This window comes from Talpa occidentalis, unplaced genomic scaffold (assembly GCF_014898055.3).
Source record: "Talpa occidentalis isolate TD23 unplaced genomic scaffold, MPIMG_talOcc4v2.1 talOcc4.17, whole genome shotgun sequence".
Classification (NCBI taxonomy): domain Eukaryota; kingdom Metazoa; phylum Chordata; class Mammalia; order Eulipotyphla; family Talpidae; genus Talpa; species Talpa occidentalis.
Window position 1 is genome coordinate 58,579,045 of NW_023601754.1, and position 18,211 is coordinate 58,597,255.

General features: G+C 51.5%; 1 protein-coding gene across 1 annotated transcript; it reads right to left on the minus strand.

Moving 5' to 3' along the window:
* Positions 1 to 1,402: 1,402 nt before the first annotated feature.
* On the minus strand, positions 1,403 to 16,484 carry MS4A18 (membrane spanning 4-domains A18). The gene is made up of 9 exons (XM_054697554.1): positions 16,455 to 16,484; positions 13,660 to 13,723; positions 10,282 to 10,345; positions 8,607 to 8,646; positions 6,613 to 6,726; positions 6,142 to 6,198; positions 5,198 to 5,287; positions 3,121 to 3,234; positions 1,403 to 1,798 (listed from the first exon to the last, which is right to left on the minus strand). Exons 1-9 carry the CDS (start codon positions 16,482 to 16,484, stop codon positions 1,688 to 1,690), a joined length of 684 nt encoding a protein of 227 aa, XP_054553529.1. The 3' UTR covers positions 1,403 to 1,687.
* Between the last annotated feature and the right edge of the window lie 1,727 nt (positions 16,485 to 18,211).

The window sequence follows — 18,211 nt, forward strand, 5'->3', positions numbered from 1 at the left end:
GGTTTGAGTTGATTGGCAAGAACAGGGGAGCAAAAATTCAAATGTCTTCCCGCCCAGGAAAGGGACCAGGTTTATATCGATTTTGGGGGAGCAAGGTAAAGAATAGATGAGTTAAATTTTATTGGCTAAGGAGTGGGCCGACAGCACAGGAGCATGGACTTGACTGATGTCTTTTCTGAGCGTGGCCCGGCCTCCTGGTCCCGTGCAGGCGGTGTGGCTCACTCCCCAGCATCACGTGCTCTTGCTTTTGTGAAGACAAGCTTAAAAGAGCTGCCCTCGCCTCCGCTGCTCCTTCTGATGGTGGCGACCATGGTGCCATAGCTGCACCTCTTGTGGCCCAAACTGGTCTTTTTCCAGACCCTGGGATACTTTGCAACTTCCTTTGCCGACAGAACATGGCAGACATGCTGTATGCCAGTTCTGACCTGAGGCCTCACCTGCTTCTGTTCTCCCTTGGAAAATGCAGCCACGTGGCCACGTCCGGGCGAGCCTGTTGGGGGATGAGCAGATGGAGCAGAAGCAAGTCAGCCCAGCAGTCCCCCAGAGGCAGGGGGTGACCTCACTGGCCCTCGTCTAAACACAAGTGCATGAGTGAGTCCTGCCCAGGTCACACACACGTGAGCAATATAATTCTTGTGGTTGCCGGTGAGGCTTTTACTGTTGTTACTATAGGGAGTAAAATTCTGCCACCCCAAAAGGTGTCTTTTCCCAAAGAGGTTTATTTCACGGGAGGGCTATGAGGGCCGAGTGGAGGTTCCCTTTTGCGAACGACATCTACATGTCTAAAGGGGATTCTTCTCCCTCAGGTGGCCTCCCTCACTGTCTGGGAGACCCAATCTGTGATCTCTTCTCCATGGGGAAGGCAGATCTAAATCTGCATAACAGCCTTACCCTTGGTGACTGAGCCCTGACCTCCCTAACTGACCTCAACTCTCTCCCCCCAAGCATCCTCTTGGCTGAGTTATTTAAGATGGAGTCTGAAGGCTTGCGGGCGAGGGGCTCAGTCTTATGGTCTCTCCCATGTATACAGAAGGTCTACGTGCTATTAAACTTATTTTTCACTTTTTCTCTGATTCTGTCTGATGCTTTTCCGACCATTTGCCTGCTTAGAAAATCACAGAGGGGTATAGTCTGCATTTTTTTTTTTTATAATATTCTTTTTTTTTTTTCAGATTTATTTATTATTTATACAAGCACTGGGTACAGTCAGAAGCGCGGGAGGGTGAGAGAATTCACCAGAGTCAGAGCGGGGAGCAGCAGCGGGCGGCAGAAGAGGTCTGCGCGCCATGCGGGACCCTCCTCTGGTGGCTGGGGAGCAGCCGGGGATTGAATCGGTGCTGCAGAGGCTGCGGGCAGCTTTGCAACCCAGCGCCCAACCGCTGCGCCACTGGGGAGGCTCCCTAGTCTGCATTTTTTAATGGAGGTTAAAAGATGCCCAGAACCACCAGGAGACTATGAATGAATTTTAAAAAGACATCAATAAAAAATAAGAAGGCAGTTTAGGAATAAAGAAGGAAAAATGGTTGTTTGTGCTGGCCCGGCTGAGTGCTGGCGTGAAGGTCGTGGAGGGCTTGGGGAGAAGGAAGATCCTGCGGTGACGGTTCCTCCTTGTCATTGAAACAGACGTCCCGTGTTCTCTAGCCCTGGGAATAATCAGCGACAGCACTAGGGCGGGTGGCATACCCAGCTAAGCACTGCAGTAAGTCGGCTTGACAGGGCTGGCGGCAGCGCCGGCCGGGTTGGTGGTGTTGGCTGCGTTGACTGTGTTGACGACAGTCAATGGAACCGGGGTGACGTACTGAAAGGCAAAGGGCATGAGGCATCATCTTCCTCTGTGGGAAACTGCAAAAATGACCACAGGTTCTTCTTCATCCTGGCCGCACGCCTGGGGCCTTGCTGCTCCTCGGGACACCGAGGCCGGCCGTAAAGCAAGCGGGGCCGGCCTTGGTTCATGAGAGGCAGCAGGGCCGCTGTCTGCATCGTCAGGCCGCCTGTCAACTGCCAGGCACCCCGGCTGAGACCGTCTGAGGTCCTCCAGCTACCGCGACTCCCGGGGGTCTGCAGGGGTCCACGGGGCCGGATCAGACCAGAGCTGCCCAGCAGACATGATCCCCAAGGGTCACAGAAGAGGCTACTGTTCAAGCCATGCCACCTGCGGCTGTGCGACGTGCACTCAAAGCTAGCTGCCACAGACACTGCTGACTAGACGGGGGTGGTGGGGTGAGGGCCGAGTCCAGCAGAGAGGAATCCGATTGGGCCGTGGAAATTACCAAGCAATGACAGACACAAAATAAAGTTTAAGCGGGAGCCTGGGGACACAAGGCCTCTCATTTGTGCTCAAGCGTCCCGAGTGCCCCGGGCAGCTCGTGTTTATTGCTACAAGCAGCCTTCCTACCCGCCCACAGTTGGTTACAGACAACGAAGCGTTCTTTTAGCATCTGGCCTTGCCCCGGCACACATTCCCCGCCACGGGTCTGCGCCATCAGGTCGTTCTGTTTCTTTTTCTAATCCAGTTTGTCCCCCAGACACAGCTTCACAGACACAAGAAAGAACATCCCCACGGGCCCGTCCTCCCACCCGAGCTGATCAGGTTTTCAGCCATGACCTTGGTGTTTTCCTTGTCTCAGCACCGCTGGCCTTAGGGGCCTCCGGCAGGTGATGGAATCTAGCTCACACATTGGCTCAGGACTGGGGGCAAGTGGAGGCTGGAGAAGCACAAGGAAACGGCCCCAGCAGGCTGGGGAGTGGGTACCCCGTGATGTAGTGGGGAGCACCTTGGCTTTGGAAAGACGACTTTTGGATTCGGCTAAGGAGTCCACAGGTAGGATCAGGGCTCTTATGAAAGACATTCTGGAGAGTTTCTCTATTCTCCTTTTGCCATGAGGCTGAAAGAAGACGACAGCAAGAGGCCCCTCGCCAGGATCGACCCCGCGGGCTCCCTGATCTAGGACTTCCAGCCTCCAGACTGTGAGAAAGATTTCTGGCTGTTTTTAAGCCACGCAGCCTGTGGTACGCTTGTTATAGCAGCCTGACCTGACAGACACTCCCTCAGGCCTAATTTCTCCCTGTGATCAGGTCACCCCCTGCCCTCCAGAGCATGCTCTGCTTCCCAACACTCACCAAATATTTATTCCAGCACACGGCCTGGCACCCCAAATGTGAGACCATACAGGCGAGGCAGAACTCCAGCAGGGCGAACGGGAGGAGACTACCTGAGAAAATCACCCCGTAGGGCTAGGGGCAGAGAGGAAAGGGAGACTTTCAGTCAGTCCAGGGACAGTACACCTGCCAGGCTCCCCCGAGCAAGTGCCCCGCCCTCACCCAGAAGGCCCAGGTTCTCTGCACCTGGCACCTGGGAGCTGGTGCCTTCTGTGCACACCACGCCAGCAACCAGCTGCCAGTGCTCGGGGCCTCTGCAGCCCCGGGAGCCCACTTTGCTGTTTGCACAACAGGCCTGAAGTCCCCAGAAATCAATGCCCCTGGACGGCAGCCCTCTCTTAAGGATGGTTTGGGCTCAGGGGATCAATACCTGGCTCCTCCCCCTTAGTTTTGGGGTGACTGAGCCTTGCTTTGCACCATCTTTCCAGTGAAGCCCCGGCGGCCCTGAGCGGTGATGACCTGATAACGCGCCCCTTCTCCTCCCCATCCATCACCGCCGGAGCTTCCTTCTGCTCCAACTTCTCATCTCACTCAGCTCTGGCCGGAACTCAGACAGAGACTCATCTCAGCGAGGACTCTGGCAAGGAGCTGGGTGTCTTGGCTGAGGCTCAGGGAAGGGGCACCAGCAAGACAGGGGCATCCGCCGGCTGTGCATGGCCCTTGGCTTTCTCAGCCCCACCACCTGCATCTGGCCTGGAGGCTGCTCAGAAGGCTGAACTCGGCCCCTCGGAGCTTCTGCTGAGACAGCCCTGGTGCTGGGCTGGCCTTGGCCCTGGCCAAGTCTGATTGGAGATCAGTGGGCTCCAGGCCTTGGTCCCACCCACCACGTGGTGGGCATGGGCACAGGGTTGTGTGCAACACCCCCAACACCTAACCCTCCACGCTCCTCTCTGCAACGGAGGGTGGATACTAGGTGCTGCAGCACCTTCATACTCCCTGGATCGACGGTGGCCCCAACTGTCATGACCACGTTTAGGACAGGCAGACATTGTGGCTGGACTCTGATCCACCCCACACAGGCATGTCCTTGCTGCCTCATGTCAAGAGCCCTCTCTGGGTTTGTGGGTGCTGCCATCTTCAGACACAAGGCTGCAGCAGCTGGGCCTACCTCAAGCGCCCCCTTCATGGACTGCCCACACCCCTGTACCCACCAGCCTTCTCTGGGGAGTGCTGAGAGCATCAGGTTTCAGGCAACTGTGGAACAAGTTACTGCTGACCTTGGGCTTCAGGCCCAGGCAGATGTGGACACTGGTCATGCCCCGCCCAGAGCCCGCTGCGCTGTCTGGCCTCTCTGGCTGACTCCTCACCACTTGCTTTGCAGAGCGCTGATTTTACCCCAAGGTGCTGGCCGGAAATCTGGGCCCCTGGTGCTCCTCAGAAGCAGTTAGCAGTCAGCAATTGAGGGGAGCTGGGGAAAAAGCACCCCAGCTCTCTTACCCAGGACAGGCTGTGACTCCAAGATGCATGGGCCTCACTGCCCTCCAGAGCCCCAGCGGCACTGAGCTCCAGAGGGGACTTATGGGGTGGCCTTAAGCCACCTTATAGGGAGGCTTCTGTTCCTTCTCCTTCCCACCCTGGGGTTTTCTGGGATAACTTTGGACTTGAATAATTTGTGCCTGAATTCTTGTCTCAGCATCTGCATCTGGGGGACCTCAAATAAGACAAGAGCCTACCACCAGCACCTCCTTTTATGCAATAGGTGGTCCCCTCTATGTACCTTTCCGGGGCAGGTGATCTGATGCATTGAGTGTAGCAGCTGCTGGCACCTGCTGCCTCTGAGCAGTAATAGGACAGGGGTGTGTGTGTTGGGGGGAGTAGGGAGGGCTTCAGCTGAGTCTCTGTCCTTGTCTGCAGAGGGGTCTGCCCTGCCTGCCTCAGAGGCCACAGGGTTTTGGGGATGGTTACATAGTTCTTGCACCTAGCGATTGTCATCCCGGGGTGGATTTCAGCTTAATTCCTTCCTGTTCTGGAACAACCTCTAAATCAAGCCCTTCTGGTCTTTTGGAAGTGAAGGGTCCCAGGCAGCCCGAATGCTCACCGGGTACTTGAACATATCTGTAAGCTGAATGCTGATGCCAGCCAGAGAGAAAATGGCGCTGACCACATTCATGCCGACACTGCCGTTGACCTGGTGAGGCCGAGGGAGAAGAAGCGGTGAAGCCGGGCAGGTGGGCCCTCTCGGGGAGTAGGAGAAATGGAGTCAGGGTGGGAAAGAGAGGGTCAGGCAGAGTGGAGAGGCTGGTTTGTTCCCAACAAGGGGACAAGATCACTCTTCATCGAGATGCAGATTTGTGTAGGGCAGCGGTTGCAATTAACTGGGAAAATACCCCAAGAATCAGCTGAGGAGCAGCAGAGGAGACTGGAAAGGTGGGGTGGAGGGAGACATAGGGAGGACGCCACAGTGCCCTGCAGAAGCGAGCAGAGATCTGGGGGAAACAGCAGCACATGTGTTGCTGACTGTTGAGACAGAGACAACAGTGCAGAGCTGCAGGGGAATTCTGAGCCCTGTGCCTGTGATCTGGACTCTAATATGTTAAAGGTGAACATTCCCCTCACTTTTTTCCAGGTCCAGCCAAAGGGAAGGACAGGAAATACCTTAAAGGAATGACTGAAATGGCTCAGGGCACCCCCTAGGTCATTGTGCTGTGAAAACTTGTGCATTTTCCAAACTGCTGTTTCTGAGTAAAATGCAACAGGGCAAAAGCAATCCCTGGAGTCAGCGAGCCCTGGCTTCCAGTCCCGGCTCTGCCACGTTCCCACTGTGTGATCTTAGGCAAGTCACCTGACCTCCCTGTGCCTCAGTTTCCTCCTCTGCAAAAGGAACATAATAGAACTACATAGATGCGTGGGGGCCAATGCGATAAAGGATGTAAAAGCTGAACCTAGAGCCAGGCCACCCCACTATGTGAGGCCTCTTTCTCGTGTTGGGTGGAGAGTTGAATTTTAATGCCCAGGCTGGGGAAAGACGGCAGTGAGACTCACCAGACAAGGGTCGGGGTCCGTTTCAGCACACACCGAGAGGGATCCAGATATAATAAACTATGCAGACGAGAAAGAGAGCGAGATGTTGCACCGTATGGCCCTGTGTTGTACCGCTGGCCGCTGTGGCCCTGTCTGTCTGTGAGCCTGCCCTGCTCTTGGACCTGTCCTCACCCTCCTGGCCCAGTAGGGCCTTGCGCTCTCTATGGGTGCCCGTGACGGTCTGTGCGTATGTCTCTGGCAACTGCCAGTGAGTATTATAATTACGACTCTGGCCCAAACAAGACCCCCCTTGGTCTTCTCGTCATCCTGGACCTCAGCTCTGCACGGGCTTTCAGCTGTCTCTGAGGTCCCTACGCCTTGTCGCATCCGTCTGCCTCCACATTTTCACTCCCCCAGTGCAGGGCCCACACCTTCTTTTCTGGAACACCTGAAATTTGCACCAGGGAGGAGGCCACGTGGCCTTGTACTCACGGATATGCCTCCCCAGACCGGGTACCCTGATATTGCAGTTATAGAATATCGGTAATACTCCCAAGGCTTGACTGCAGAGAAGATGTGGATCAGGCCGATGAGGATCTGCACGACCTGCAGGGAGGACAAGTCTCTGTGAGGGAGCAGAGCGGGCTCTGTACCCCAGAATCCCCGTGGTGGCACTGGTTTTGAGGCTTACCCCTCATCAACTGGATCCCCACTTTGGGGTGGGGACTTGCCTGGGTGCTTTGTAAAACTCCACAGGTGCTGCTCGTGTGCCCCGGGAGACAGTTTAGAGCAGAGGGGGAAACACCCGCCTTCTGCTGGGCCAGGCGTATTGAGAAGCAGCCTGGGCCGGACTCTGGCAGCAAACCACGAGGCTGGGAGCCGGCCCCGTGCTGGCCACTGTGGCCCTGTCTGTGAGCCTGTCCTGCTCTTGGACCTGTCCTCACCCTCATGGCCCAGTAGGGCCTTGTGCCCCCTGTGGGTGCCCGTGCCCGTGATGGTCTGCGCGTATCTCTCTGGCAACCGCCAGCACATATTATAATTACAACTCCGACCCAAACAAGACCCTCCTTGGTCTTCTCGGCATCCTGGACCTCAGCTCTGCACGGGCAGGTGCTGGCTGTGTTGACTGGGCAGGTGCCCAGGACTGGGCGCTGTTACCTGCCAGGCGCCACTTGGGGGGCTGGCTGGGTGTCCAGTGGGGTGCAGGACAGACCTGCTTTCTGCTTCATAAATGGAATCAAACTGAGCTTTGCAGGTTACCAGATGGAGCCAGAACCCCCTTGGTGGAAGAGGAAACCACAAAACATGAGAGGCAGTTTGAGGTGGCAGCGTGCTAGGCTTTCTCCTGAAGATGAGGAGATGGGGCCCAGGGAAGGGAGAGGGGGTGCCCGAGGACACCCAGCAAATGAATCACCCAGAAACTTGGACCGCCTGCCTTCCCAGCTGACAGCTGTCTCAGGGAAACTTCTGCTGATCTTTACCCCAGGAGCTGGAGAGGGGAGAGGCGTTATCACCTTTTACTACCTCTCCCGAAGACCACGCCTTGGGCGCCTCGGGCCGGGAGAGGGCAGGCGAGGGAGGGAGGGCGGGGCTGTTCTGGTCCAGCTCCAGAGACTGCCACCCTCCCTGCTTTTGTCCTTCGTCCTCTATCCCTTTGTAGGGTAAATGATTGTCAGGCTGCCCTGCCCTCCCGCCATTAGGATTGATGATGAATCCTGCAGCCTTGAACGCACGCCTGATGGCCGACACCTGGAGCGGGTGTGGGTCTACGGAAGTGGGCACACCCGGGCTGAGACTGGGCCTATAAGGGTGGCGTCACGGGGATGCCGGAGAAGAGCGGCAGAGAAAGAGGCCACGAGAGAAGGCCAGAGAGCCCAGAAACAGTGAAGACTTGCTGGGCGCTGGGAGGCTTGCCAGCCTCCCGGTCCCCCTGCACCCCCGCCTGACATGAACCTGGTCAGCTCAATAAAAGCCTGCAAAAGCCACTGGGGGCTCCAGGACTCTCCTCCTCTACCCCTCCACTCGGGTCACAGAAAACCTGCCCTGCGCCTTCCTGTCGCTACATCCTTCCTTGTCCATGTGGTGTAGAGGGGTGGGCTTATGCAGTGACCCCAAACAAGATGGCCCACTCACCCCTAGTGTTTTGGTCTCCATATTTATGAATTTCCTGGGATCAAATGTAAGAAGTGACCCAAATGCCGTGCCCTGTTGGGGCTGGCTGGAGGCGTGCATTGGAGGATTCTGTGGGCCCCCGGGCCGGGTCTGGAGATTTGTGGCTCCTGGGATGTGCTGATTCTGTATGACTCCCACTGGGCTCTGCACCCCCACGACTGGGGTCTGGAAGTTCACTCTTCCTGCATCATACTGCGTCACTCTTGAGTTTGAGTAAGCGGTCTCCCCCAAAGGCTGCCCATGGTTTCCAGAAGCTAGGGAGCTTCCAGACTGGATACCACGGACATTCTCTGGGGCAATACCACCAGGCATACCGTTGGTCCGAAGCTCCTGCTTGGCCATGGTGGACAATTCCTGCAAAACACGCAAGAAAGTGCATTTTCCCTCCTCTGATGAGGTGAATAATGCATCTTACCCCACTGTTCAGTTTCATCTTCATTAAATAAAAACCATGTAGCATGATAGACAAAACAAGCGGGAAAACTCCTGAAAAGTCAGGGAGCCCACGTTGTCTGACAAGGTCCAGGCATGAGGAAGATTTCTGAAAAGTCAGAAAACTCCATAGCTGGCTTCCTTTCATTTGTTTATGGCAGTTATTGAAACCATAGAAATTTTCTACAAGCTTTAGAATAACACAATGAGTGTTGGCGTTCACGCCAGTTTCGGTAATGCACCCCTCAGTGCTTTGAGAAATGTGCCTTCCAACATGATGGATCATGAAACGATTCCCAATAATTCTCCACGTCCTCCAATTTGTAATTCAGTTACCATGAGTAACACTGAGTTCTTTACAAGCCACGCTTGATAGAGCTGATGGAACTGAGCCCGGTAAAAGTCCCCACAAGAGAAGGCCCTGAGGAGCCCCGGGAGGCGAAACGGTCCGAGAAAAACACACCACATGTTCCCATGGTCCCGGGACCCTGTGGTTCTCTACAGAAAATAGGAAGCCGCCCTCGATCTTACAGGGCCTGCTTAATCTTTTAGCTTGACGGCATAAATCACATTGTGTGTGGCACCTGTTTCTATTTTCTGAATAACATGCATCACCTAGGGAAATAATGGAACCAAGTTAATGTAACCAAGTAACCAAGTGAATCATAGACTGGGAAAATTAAGAAAGGGCTGTGCACTGTTAATGATCATAATAATTTCTGAAACAATGTAAAAATAAAATCAATCATGATTGCATGATGGAATGATCAAATAAAAAATTTCTGATGTATAAATAAATTTTATACATCGGCAGGAGATACTTGCACCTCACCAAGTGTCTGTGTCTCCTCATTTCCCGATACCCTTCCCCCCTCACATTCATCTACACTGTCTCGTCCTGCAGGAACCCTCACACGACCTTTTGCCAGGTCTGGCCTCCGGCACTTGCCCATGCTACCGTTGGGGTGGGGATCGTGTAGAAATTTTGCTGATTTATTATATTTTTTTCTGTGTTAAAATCATTATGGCCCAGGGTACCAGAGATTATTGTAGCTAGATCCCCTCCAATTTGCAACAAGAAACCTGGGGAATAAATTTTACATGCCCTCTTTAGTGTGAGCTGTTAACTCACTCCTTACAATTAACCCTTAACTTCCTCCAACTGCTTTTCTGGAAGTTTTGGAAAAACTGACTACATTTTAACCCTAATAATTCTGTTTTTCTCTGAGTTGATAGTGACAGCAGAAACAAACATCTTCTGGTTGCGGAGAAAATTCCCTGCTGGGAAGGTCCAACACCCGGAATGTCCCGCACCTCCTCCGACCTGGAAATACAAAGCTTCAAACGCCCATCCTATAAAATCACAGCAATCCCACCACTGGGGGTTGGGGGTGGGGGTGGGGGTGGGGGGTGGTAGGGGGGGGTGTAGGCAGCGTTATTAGGGCGCTAACCCAATTGCCCTTGACAGTCATCTTGAATTTGTGTTTGTAAAGCCGGTCTGGTGACTCAGAGTTGGGCTTTCTGGGAGGGAGTGAAAGCCCCGGTTTGGTCACTTACACTGGGAGAGTGGCCTTTGTGACGAGCAGATCCTGAGACTGCAGAAGGTTGAGTCGGGGATCACCTGGAATGAGACATGGGAGAGGGTCCTCATTTGATCTCTGATAAGCTGAGAGAGACCCGGAGAATTTCTCAACTCTCCCACGGAGGAGCAAATGTATAATGGGAGTAGGCAGGCCCACAGCCTCCTGGGGACCCCAAGGTCTCGGAGGGTGGGATGACCCGGAGCGAGCGGGCTGTGGTGGCTGCCTGTCTTGTCTCCACTTAAATTTTACATGCTCCTTACATACCTTAGGGCCCCTAATGAGAAAAACATTCCAACTGTCAACTTGGGTTTGGTGCTGGCCGATTGACTGGCACTATTTAATATTAATCAGCTGAAAAATTAACTTAAAAGCAAGAGACAGCCCCAGGGCTAAGAGCTCAGACAGCCCCGGTCCCTTTCCTAGTTCCCTCATTCACTAGTTACTAGACCTTGAGCAAATTGCACAAGCTCTGTAGGTCTCAATTTCCTTATCAAAAGGTAAATAATAATGGCACCTTCTCGAAGGGTGTTATGGAGATTAAGTGAGTAAGCTTCTGGCACAGAGCCTAGGATAGAAGAACTGAAACCATCTGTCTCTGAGAGAAAGGGGCCATTGTTTTGAATGTCTAGCCTCACAGATCTCAAACAACTGATACTGTTTCCATTTTGTAGGGGCCGGATGTCACAGGGCGGGTTCTTTATGACCCGAGCAAAGGAGAGAGTCCTGGAGCCCTCAGCGGCTTTAGCAGGCTTTTATTGGGATTTACCAGGCACACAGCAGGCACACTCTGAGCTCTCTGCTCTCTTGTGGCCCCTGCTTCTCTCTCTTGTTCTCTGCTGGTGGTTCTGCTGTTCCCTTCTCTTCTCTTTCTCTGGTTCTGTTCCTCTGGCGTCCTGGCCTTATATGCCCAGCCACTCTGCTCAGGCACGCCCACCTACGCGCCCACGCCCTACTCCAGGTGTCCACCATCAGGTGTGCATTCAATCTAATGGCGGGAGGGTGGAAAAGCCTGATACTTTTTTCTTACCCTACACATTTGGACTCAATGGCAGCGGATCTCAAAGAGAGATGTCTGGATCAGCAGTATCAGCACTAATGGGGTCTCATTAGATTTCATGGCACAACAGACCTCTCCTGTCTCCCCTGCTGCCCCCCTCTGCAGTGCATTTCAGTCAATTTGCCTGTTCTGCTCCCAACTCTCTGCGGTGAATCCTCTCACCCCTCGCACCTCTGGCTTACACCACAGTTCTTGTATGCATAAATAAATAAATTTAAAAAAAAATGGGAACTCTTGGCCTCCTTCCAGACCTACTTAATCTAAACCCAGGGGAGGGTGCAGTAATTTGTGTCTTACAGACCTTCCCAGGTGGCTCTACTACCACACAGAAAGGCCCCCCACTTCTCTTGGTGGTTTCATGCCCCTTCCCTTCAACGTTGGCAGTTAAAAATACTGGCTGTAGAGAACTTGAGCTAAGGCCTAGGTTTTTCCTTATTTTAAGCTCAGTGGCTTCTAAGTGTTCTTCCAACTCTTCCATAAGGATAATTATTGGTCTGTCCCCTTGAATTTTGGTGGTTCTTTCCTGCTTCTGCTTATCCTGCAAGTATAGCGGGGCTTGCAAGAGTGAAACAGTAGGACAAAAATACCCTCCCCTAATTAAATGTGGAGAAAACCAGACTTTTCATGAGTTGGCCAAGCTGTATTTCAGAGTGCAGGCCCTGAAGCGTGTTCACTGTTCTCAAGGACACGCTCACCATCTGAACTGAAAATAGCCATGGAAAATGGACCAAAAATGCCCGGATCATGGTTAAATGATAGTATGCAGAATCGGGGGGTACTCAGCTTTGTTGCAGTTCTGAACCCAATTGTGAGTTGCTATGATTTAGCAGAGTGAAGCTGCCAGACTCTACCCACTTGCATTTTATTTTTATTACTTTTTTAAAGATTTATTTATGCATACAAGAACTGGGGTACAGGTCAGAGGTGCGGGGGAATGAGAGGATTCACTAGGGACAGAGTGGGGAGCAGAACAGGCAAACTGACAGAAATACACTACTGAGGGGAGCAGCGGGCGAGGCAGGAGAGGTCTGCTGCACCATGTGGGTAGCTCACTAGTTGGCTGGCTGGGATTGAACTTGTGCTACAGAGGTTGCACATAGCTTCACAGTGCTGTGCTTAACCCTTTGTGCCACCAGGGAGGCCCCCACTTGCATTTTAATACTTTCTTTGTCCCTAAATCCCTTAAATACCAAAGCTTCATCCTTGGGGAGCCAGATTTGGGCCATGCCTCCCTCCAGTCTCCTGCCATGTGTGTGAGCTTGCAATAAACTCTTCCTTTCTTGAAAGCTGGGGCTTGGCTGGTAGCTCCCGTGTCAGCAGACAGTGGGCCTGCGTTCAGCTACAACCCAACAGCTCAGGCACTGGCCCTCCCCGAGGGAAACTGAGGCTCTGAAGTTAGAACGACTCACCTGTGTTTACCTGACTGATAAGAGTGGTTCTAGGATTCAAATTAATTTTTTTTAAAGATTTATTTATGCACACAAGAACTGGGGTCCAGGCCAGAGGTACAAGGGTGGGGTGGTGGTAAGAGGATTCACCAGAGACAGAGCAGGGAACAGAACAGGCAGACCGACAAAACACACTGCTGAGGGGAGCAGCAGGCGAGTCAGGGGAGGTCTGCCGTGCCATGTGGGCAGCTTGGGATCGAACTCATGCTGGCTAGGGATCGAACTCATTCTGCAATGGCTGCTGACAGCTCCATAGGCTCGTCTCAACCCCTTGCACCGCCAGGGAGGCCCTCAAATTAGTTTTTTTTTTTTTTTTTACGTTTATCTTCATTTCACCGTGTTTTCGCTTCCTGAAGGGCACACTCTGGCACAGACGGCTGAGTCCTACAGTGGCCACTCCTCAGACCCCTTCAGTGTCACTTCCCAGCAGGAGCAGAGGGAGGCAGTTCTGTCTGAGGACTCTCTACCAGTTCTAGATCTAAATAAACCTAATCACAGTGCACACATGCTGCTGGACTCAGGAGGGGGCGAGCCAGCAGCCTGCAGGCTCCGCAGCCTTCTAGCTACAGATCATTGTGTCCATGAAGAGCTAGAAAGTAGTTTTAAGAACTTGTTCTGACTCTTGGTTGCCTGCCAGAAGTCCAGCTCTGCAGTGCCAAGGTTAGGTTGCTGTTCTGTGTCTTGCTGGAGTGCACTAGTTTCAAAAGCTTTTATAAAAAAGCAATATGTGAACCCTGACTTTTTTGTAGTTCCCCAGAGACAGTTCCCAGGGCCAGGTGAGGCCCATGTCTCTCCTGGTATGATACAGTCTCCAGCAGAGTCTGGAGAGAATTCGCAGAAGTCTTACCTTGTATTTGTGGCGTGCCTTTGGCTGTTCCTTCTTCAGACTCTGTGGACCTCTGCAGTCTGGTCTAGAAATTCCTGGTGAAGGAAGAAAAATTAGGTTTCTCTTTGAAGCTCCAAAGTCCTCTTTTCAGTTTCATTTTGATTCAAAGGAATTCATTCTCCGGCTTCCACTTTGGGTTGATTTGTCCCTTGGATTATTTATAGCTTTCCAAAGTTTTCCTTTGAGGGATTGCTAAATCTAGAAGTGGGCTGTTAGGATAAGTCAATAGATTACCCATAGTAATCCATTAACAGAATTTTATTGGCCGTCTGCCATGTGACAGGTGGTATGCCTCCATTCTGAAATATAAAGATCTCTGGAAATTCAAAAGAATAAGCAAGAGAGAATAATAGAACCATTGTTTTACAATCACAGTACAAGTTAGGACTACGGAAAACAATAGCCAGATTGTCAGTTGTTGGGAAGAAGTTGCTGGACTGGTCTGTGGAGTCGGTCCCCTTGTTGAGTAGCTGGACATTGAATGGAACTCCCAACTTAGGTTGGACATTGACAGGAGAGTGGAATTAAAACTGCACAAAAGGGGCCTCCCTGGTGGCACAAGGAGTTAAGACGCAACCTATGGAGCTATCTGCAGCCACTGCAGCACGAGTTTGATCCCTGGCCAGGGAGCTACCCACATGGTGCAGCAGACCTCTCCTGACTCACCCGCTGCTCCCCTCAGCAGTGTATTTCAGTCGATCCGCCTGTTCTGTTCCCCACTCTGGTGAATCCTCTCTGGTGAATCTTCTCTGGTGAATCCTCTCTGGTGAATCCCCCACACCTCTGACGTGTATCCTAGTTCTTGTATGCATAAATAAATAAATCTTTAAAAAAATTTTTTAAAAAAGCTGCACAAAAGTCACATGGCATTCCAGAAGTGTGAGCAGAGGTATGGGTACCTACTGGAGAATGGTAGGTTGTGCCACCACGGTATGCCTCTTTGGCATAAGTATTATTATTTGGAGAATAGCAGACACGGAAAAATCTTTGGAAACAGAGTAAGTTACCCTTTAGTAAGGGAAATTTACATTTATGCAGGAAATCCATTGGTGAGGACACCTCCCATTCTGTACTAGGAAGGGAAAGATGATTAAATTTAAAAATCTCATCAATGGAAAAGGCACTACAAAAGGGGTAGTAAAGTAGTTCAGCTCTCTTTCTGTAGCACAGAAACTCAGGTGTCTTTTAAATAGTCAGCTCTTTTAGGTCATTCCAGTTATTCAAAAATGTTTTTTCTTTTTTTCTTTTTTTAAAGATTTTTTTATTTATGCATACAAGAGCTGGGGTACAGGCCAGAGGTGTGGGGGGTGAGAGGATTCCCCAGAGCCAGAGCGGGGAACAGAACAGGCAGACTGATGAAATACACTGCTGAGGGGAGCAGCAGGTGAGACAGGAGAGGTCAGCTGCACCATGTGGGTTGCTCCCACAGGACCAGCAGGGGATCGAACTCATGTTGCAGAGGCTGTGGATTGCTTCATAATGCAGTGCTTAAACCCTTGCGCCACCAGGGAGGCCCTCAAAAATGTTTTTCATACATCTTTTCAGGACCGATTCAACACGCTGTTGACTGCCAAGCCCCTTTGGTAAATGGTCCAGGCAGCAAAAATCCCTGGAGTCATCAAAGATGACTTTTCTTGCAAGATAAGCAGGAATAGGAAAGGTCCATCGCACCACCACGTTTTCAATACCACTAGCTTTGCTGGCTTTCCAGCTTACAGAGGGCAGCCTATGTAATCCTATGAGCTGCTGTGAGTCAATTACCAAGGTAAATCTCCTCTCTCATATCTATAACCAATTGGTTCCATTTCTCTGGAGAACCTTGGCTAATACAGAAAATAGGTGCTGAGAAGTAGGGGCACCATTGTAACAAATACATAAAAATGTGGATGGTTAATTTTATGTGTCTAGGTAGTGGGTAGAGGCTAGGAGAGTTCTGAGGTGTGTTGGACAGAATTTTCCCTATTCCTCTCAGTCTTTTTGGTTGGCCTGATAATGAAATGCACTCTAGGCAGATTAACAGATCAACCAATTTAACTTTGTATGTACAGAAATGCCATCTGAATACGGGACCTGTAAGATGAACACAGCATCATGCATATATAAATCTGAGACAAATAGACAATACATTTGTGAGGAATTGACAGGATGAAGACATTTTTGACATTTTTGATTTGGACACTAATTTAGTGAGGAGCTAAGTTTATTTACATAGGCCAAAAAGGCTTGGAATCCCTTACCTGGTAACAAGGATGTCTTCTTCCCTCTTCATACATGAGAGTGCCTGTCCCAAGGGAGATTTATTTCCTGCCTTCGGTGAGACAGAAGGGGTCAGAGTAGAATTCCTGCTTTGTCTGTTTCTCAAGCACTTTAATTCACAGTACTCAACATGCCACTTTGGCATGTTTTGGGGAGGAACGCTCTGAGCCTCAACAGGCACATTCTAGAAAAAGGCCACCTTGCTGTAAAGAGGCTGGAAGCATGAGCAGCCCACTGGAGTAGTCTGTGCATGTTTAACAGAAGAATGGTGAGGAGCAAATTCCAAGTCAGTGAAAGATGCCCCAAATGAAATCCACCCCCACATCCAAGCTGAGGAACTCACAGGTACCCTGCGCTGTTAACTCCCAGTGTGCCAGGGGCCAGATTTCCTGAGCCAGGGAGCTGCTGGGAACTAGGGGGCAGAGTTGAGTGGCTAGGTGGAGCTTTAATATCCTAAAGGTGGTGGCCTCACCGCCTAGTTTTGGGGCTCCAACTTGTACCTGGTACTGCTGGCAGGACAGTGCTGGCATTACAGGATGAGTTGGTTCAAGAGTGTGGGTCTTGGAGGCAAGGGACATGGATTCAAACCCAGCTCCACCAATAGTGTGGAGTAGGGCAAATTACTTAACCTTTCTGAGGCCCAGATTTTCAGATTTCTTGTTCTTAAAAACATAGCTAGTGCTATTTTGTATAGTTTTGAATGTGAAAGGAGAGAGAATGCAGGTGAAAGGCATTGAACAGATTAATGGTAGATATTAAGGCTCCATAAATGTTTCCTTCCTTCTTTTTTCAGAACACTGATTTTGTTCAGCAGGCATTAAGCGGGCAGCTACATCCCTGTGCAGTGCTCAGGCCTGAGGGTGGGGATATTCTTGGATTTCAGGGGAACTGGCAGACTTTGCACTGGTCCAGGGGTTAGTCCTTCAGGGAATTTTATGGCACCTTACCTTGGCCAAGACTGATTTCCCTGCTTATGTCTTCCTCACCTCTGTATCTGTTCAGCCTCTTTCTGTCAACTCCTGGTTGCTGATTAACTTTATGTGACATAAAAAGTACACTTGACAGTGGTCTCATCTGGGTGGGATATGGGAAGAAGAGTTGACCGAAGGGAAGGTTTGAGGGACTTGGATCTACCAGAGGCTTTGGCAAGAAATGGATGGGCTGGGACAGAGTCTTACCCAACACGCTGCTCAAATCTAAGGGAGGGGAAAGTCAACGTTTAATCTTCCAGGTGATAACTTGGGGAGTGTTCTATCTGGATGTCTGCTTAATGAGTTAGCATTCTTTGGAAGAGCTTCTGAGTAGGGCTGTCTACATGTGGCATGGGCTGCTTTTGGAGACACCATTTATACATACCACCATTTGAGCTGATGTTTGAAATTAAAAGCAGTAACAATCATTAGAGAAAATACCATTGAGCAGAGGTTCTTAAACTTGAGAGAGCATCAGAACGACCTGGAACACTTGTTAAAAACCAGGTGGCTGGGCCTCCCCCGTGGCGCAGCAGGTTGAGCGCCATGCTGAGTGCCGTGCTGTGAAGCGACGCAGCCTCTGCAGCGTGGGTTCGATTCCCAACAGGCCAGGGAGATTTATGCTCACATCCCCACACAGGAGAAAAAAAATCATATCTATCACTATCTATCAATTTAAAATTCTATTACTGAAATGGGGGAAAAGAAATATTGAGGTGGAATTAATTAGAATATATTTCCAAGAAGCCTCTTAGAGAAGTGCCTCATTCACCTCTACACTTTCTTGACGGCGGTGATGATGGTGCTTGCGTTTCTGTCAGGTAGCTGAGGGGAGCTGGGGTATGAGCACACTCTAAAGTAAAGAACTCTAAGATTTTGGGGCGAATTTTGGGAAAACGCCAATAGAAATATTCTCGGGGAGATTTTCAAATTAGCGATTTGTTTCTGATGCTCTTTCGTTCGCTCGCGTCCTCCCTGCCTGCGGCGGGGCTCCCCTGGAAGGCCCGGGGGGCTCTGCACACACAGCCGCGCGCGCACCACACGCAGGGACACGCTTTTCGGCTCCAGCTGAAGACGAGCTCGCGTTCACTGAGCACCACGTTCACTTTAATCGGGTTACACTGACGAGGCGGAGAGCGGAGCCCGTCCCCGGGGTGCGGATCGTGCGCTGCTGAGGGACAGCACAGACGCCTGACCGCGGCCGAGCGAGGCGAGGGCTGAAGTCCTGCGGGGGGACCAGGGGGGCGCGGGGGGCACCGGGGGGAGTGGGGGAGGCCGTCGGTCCC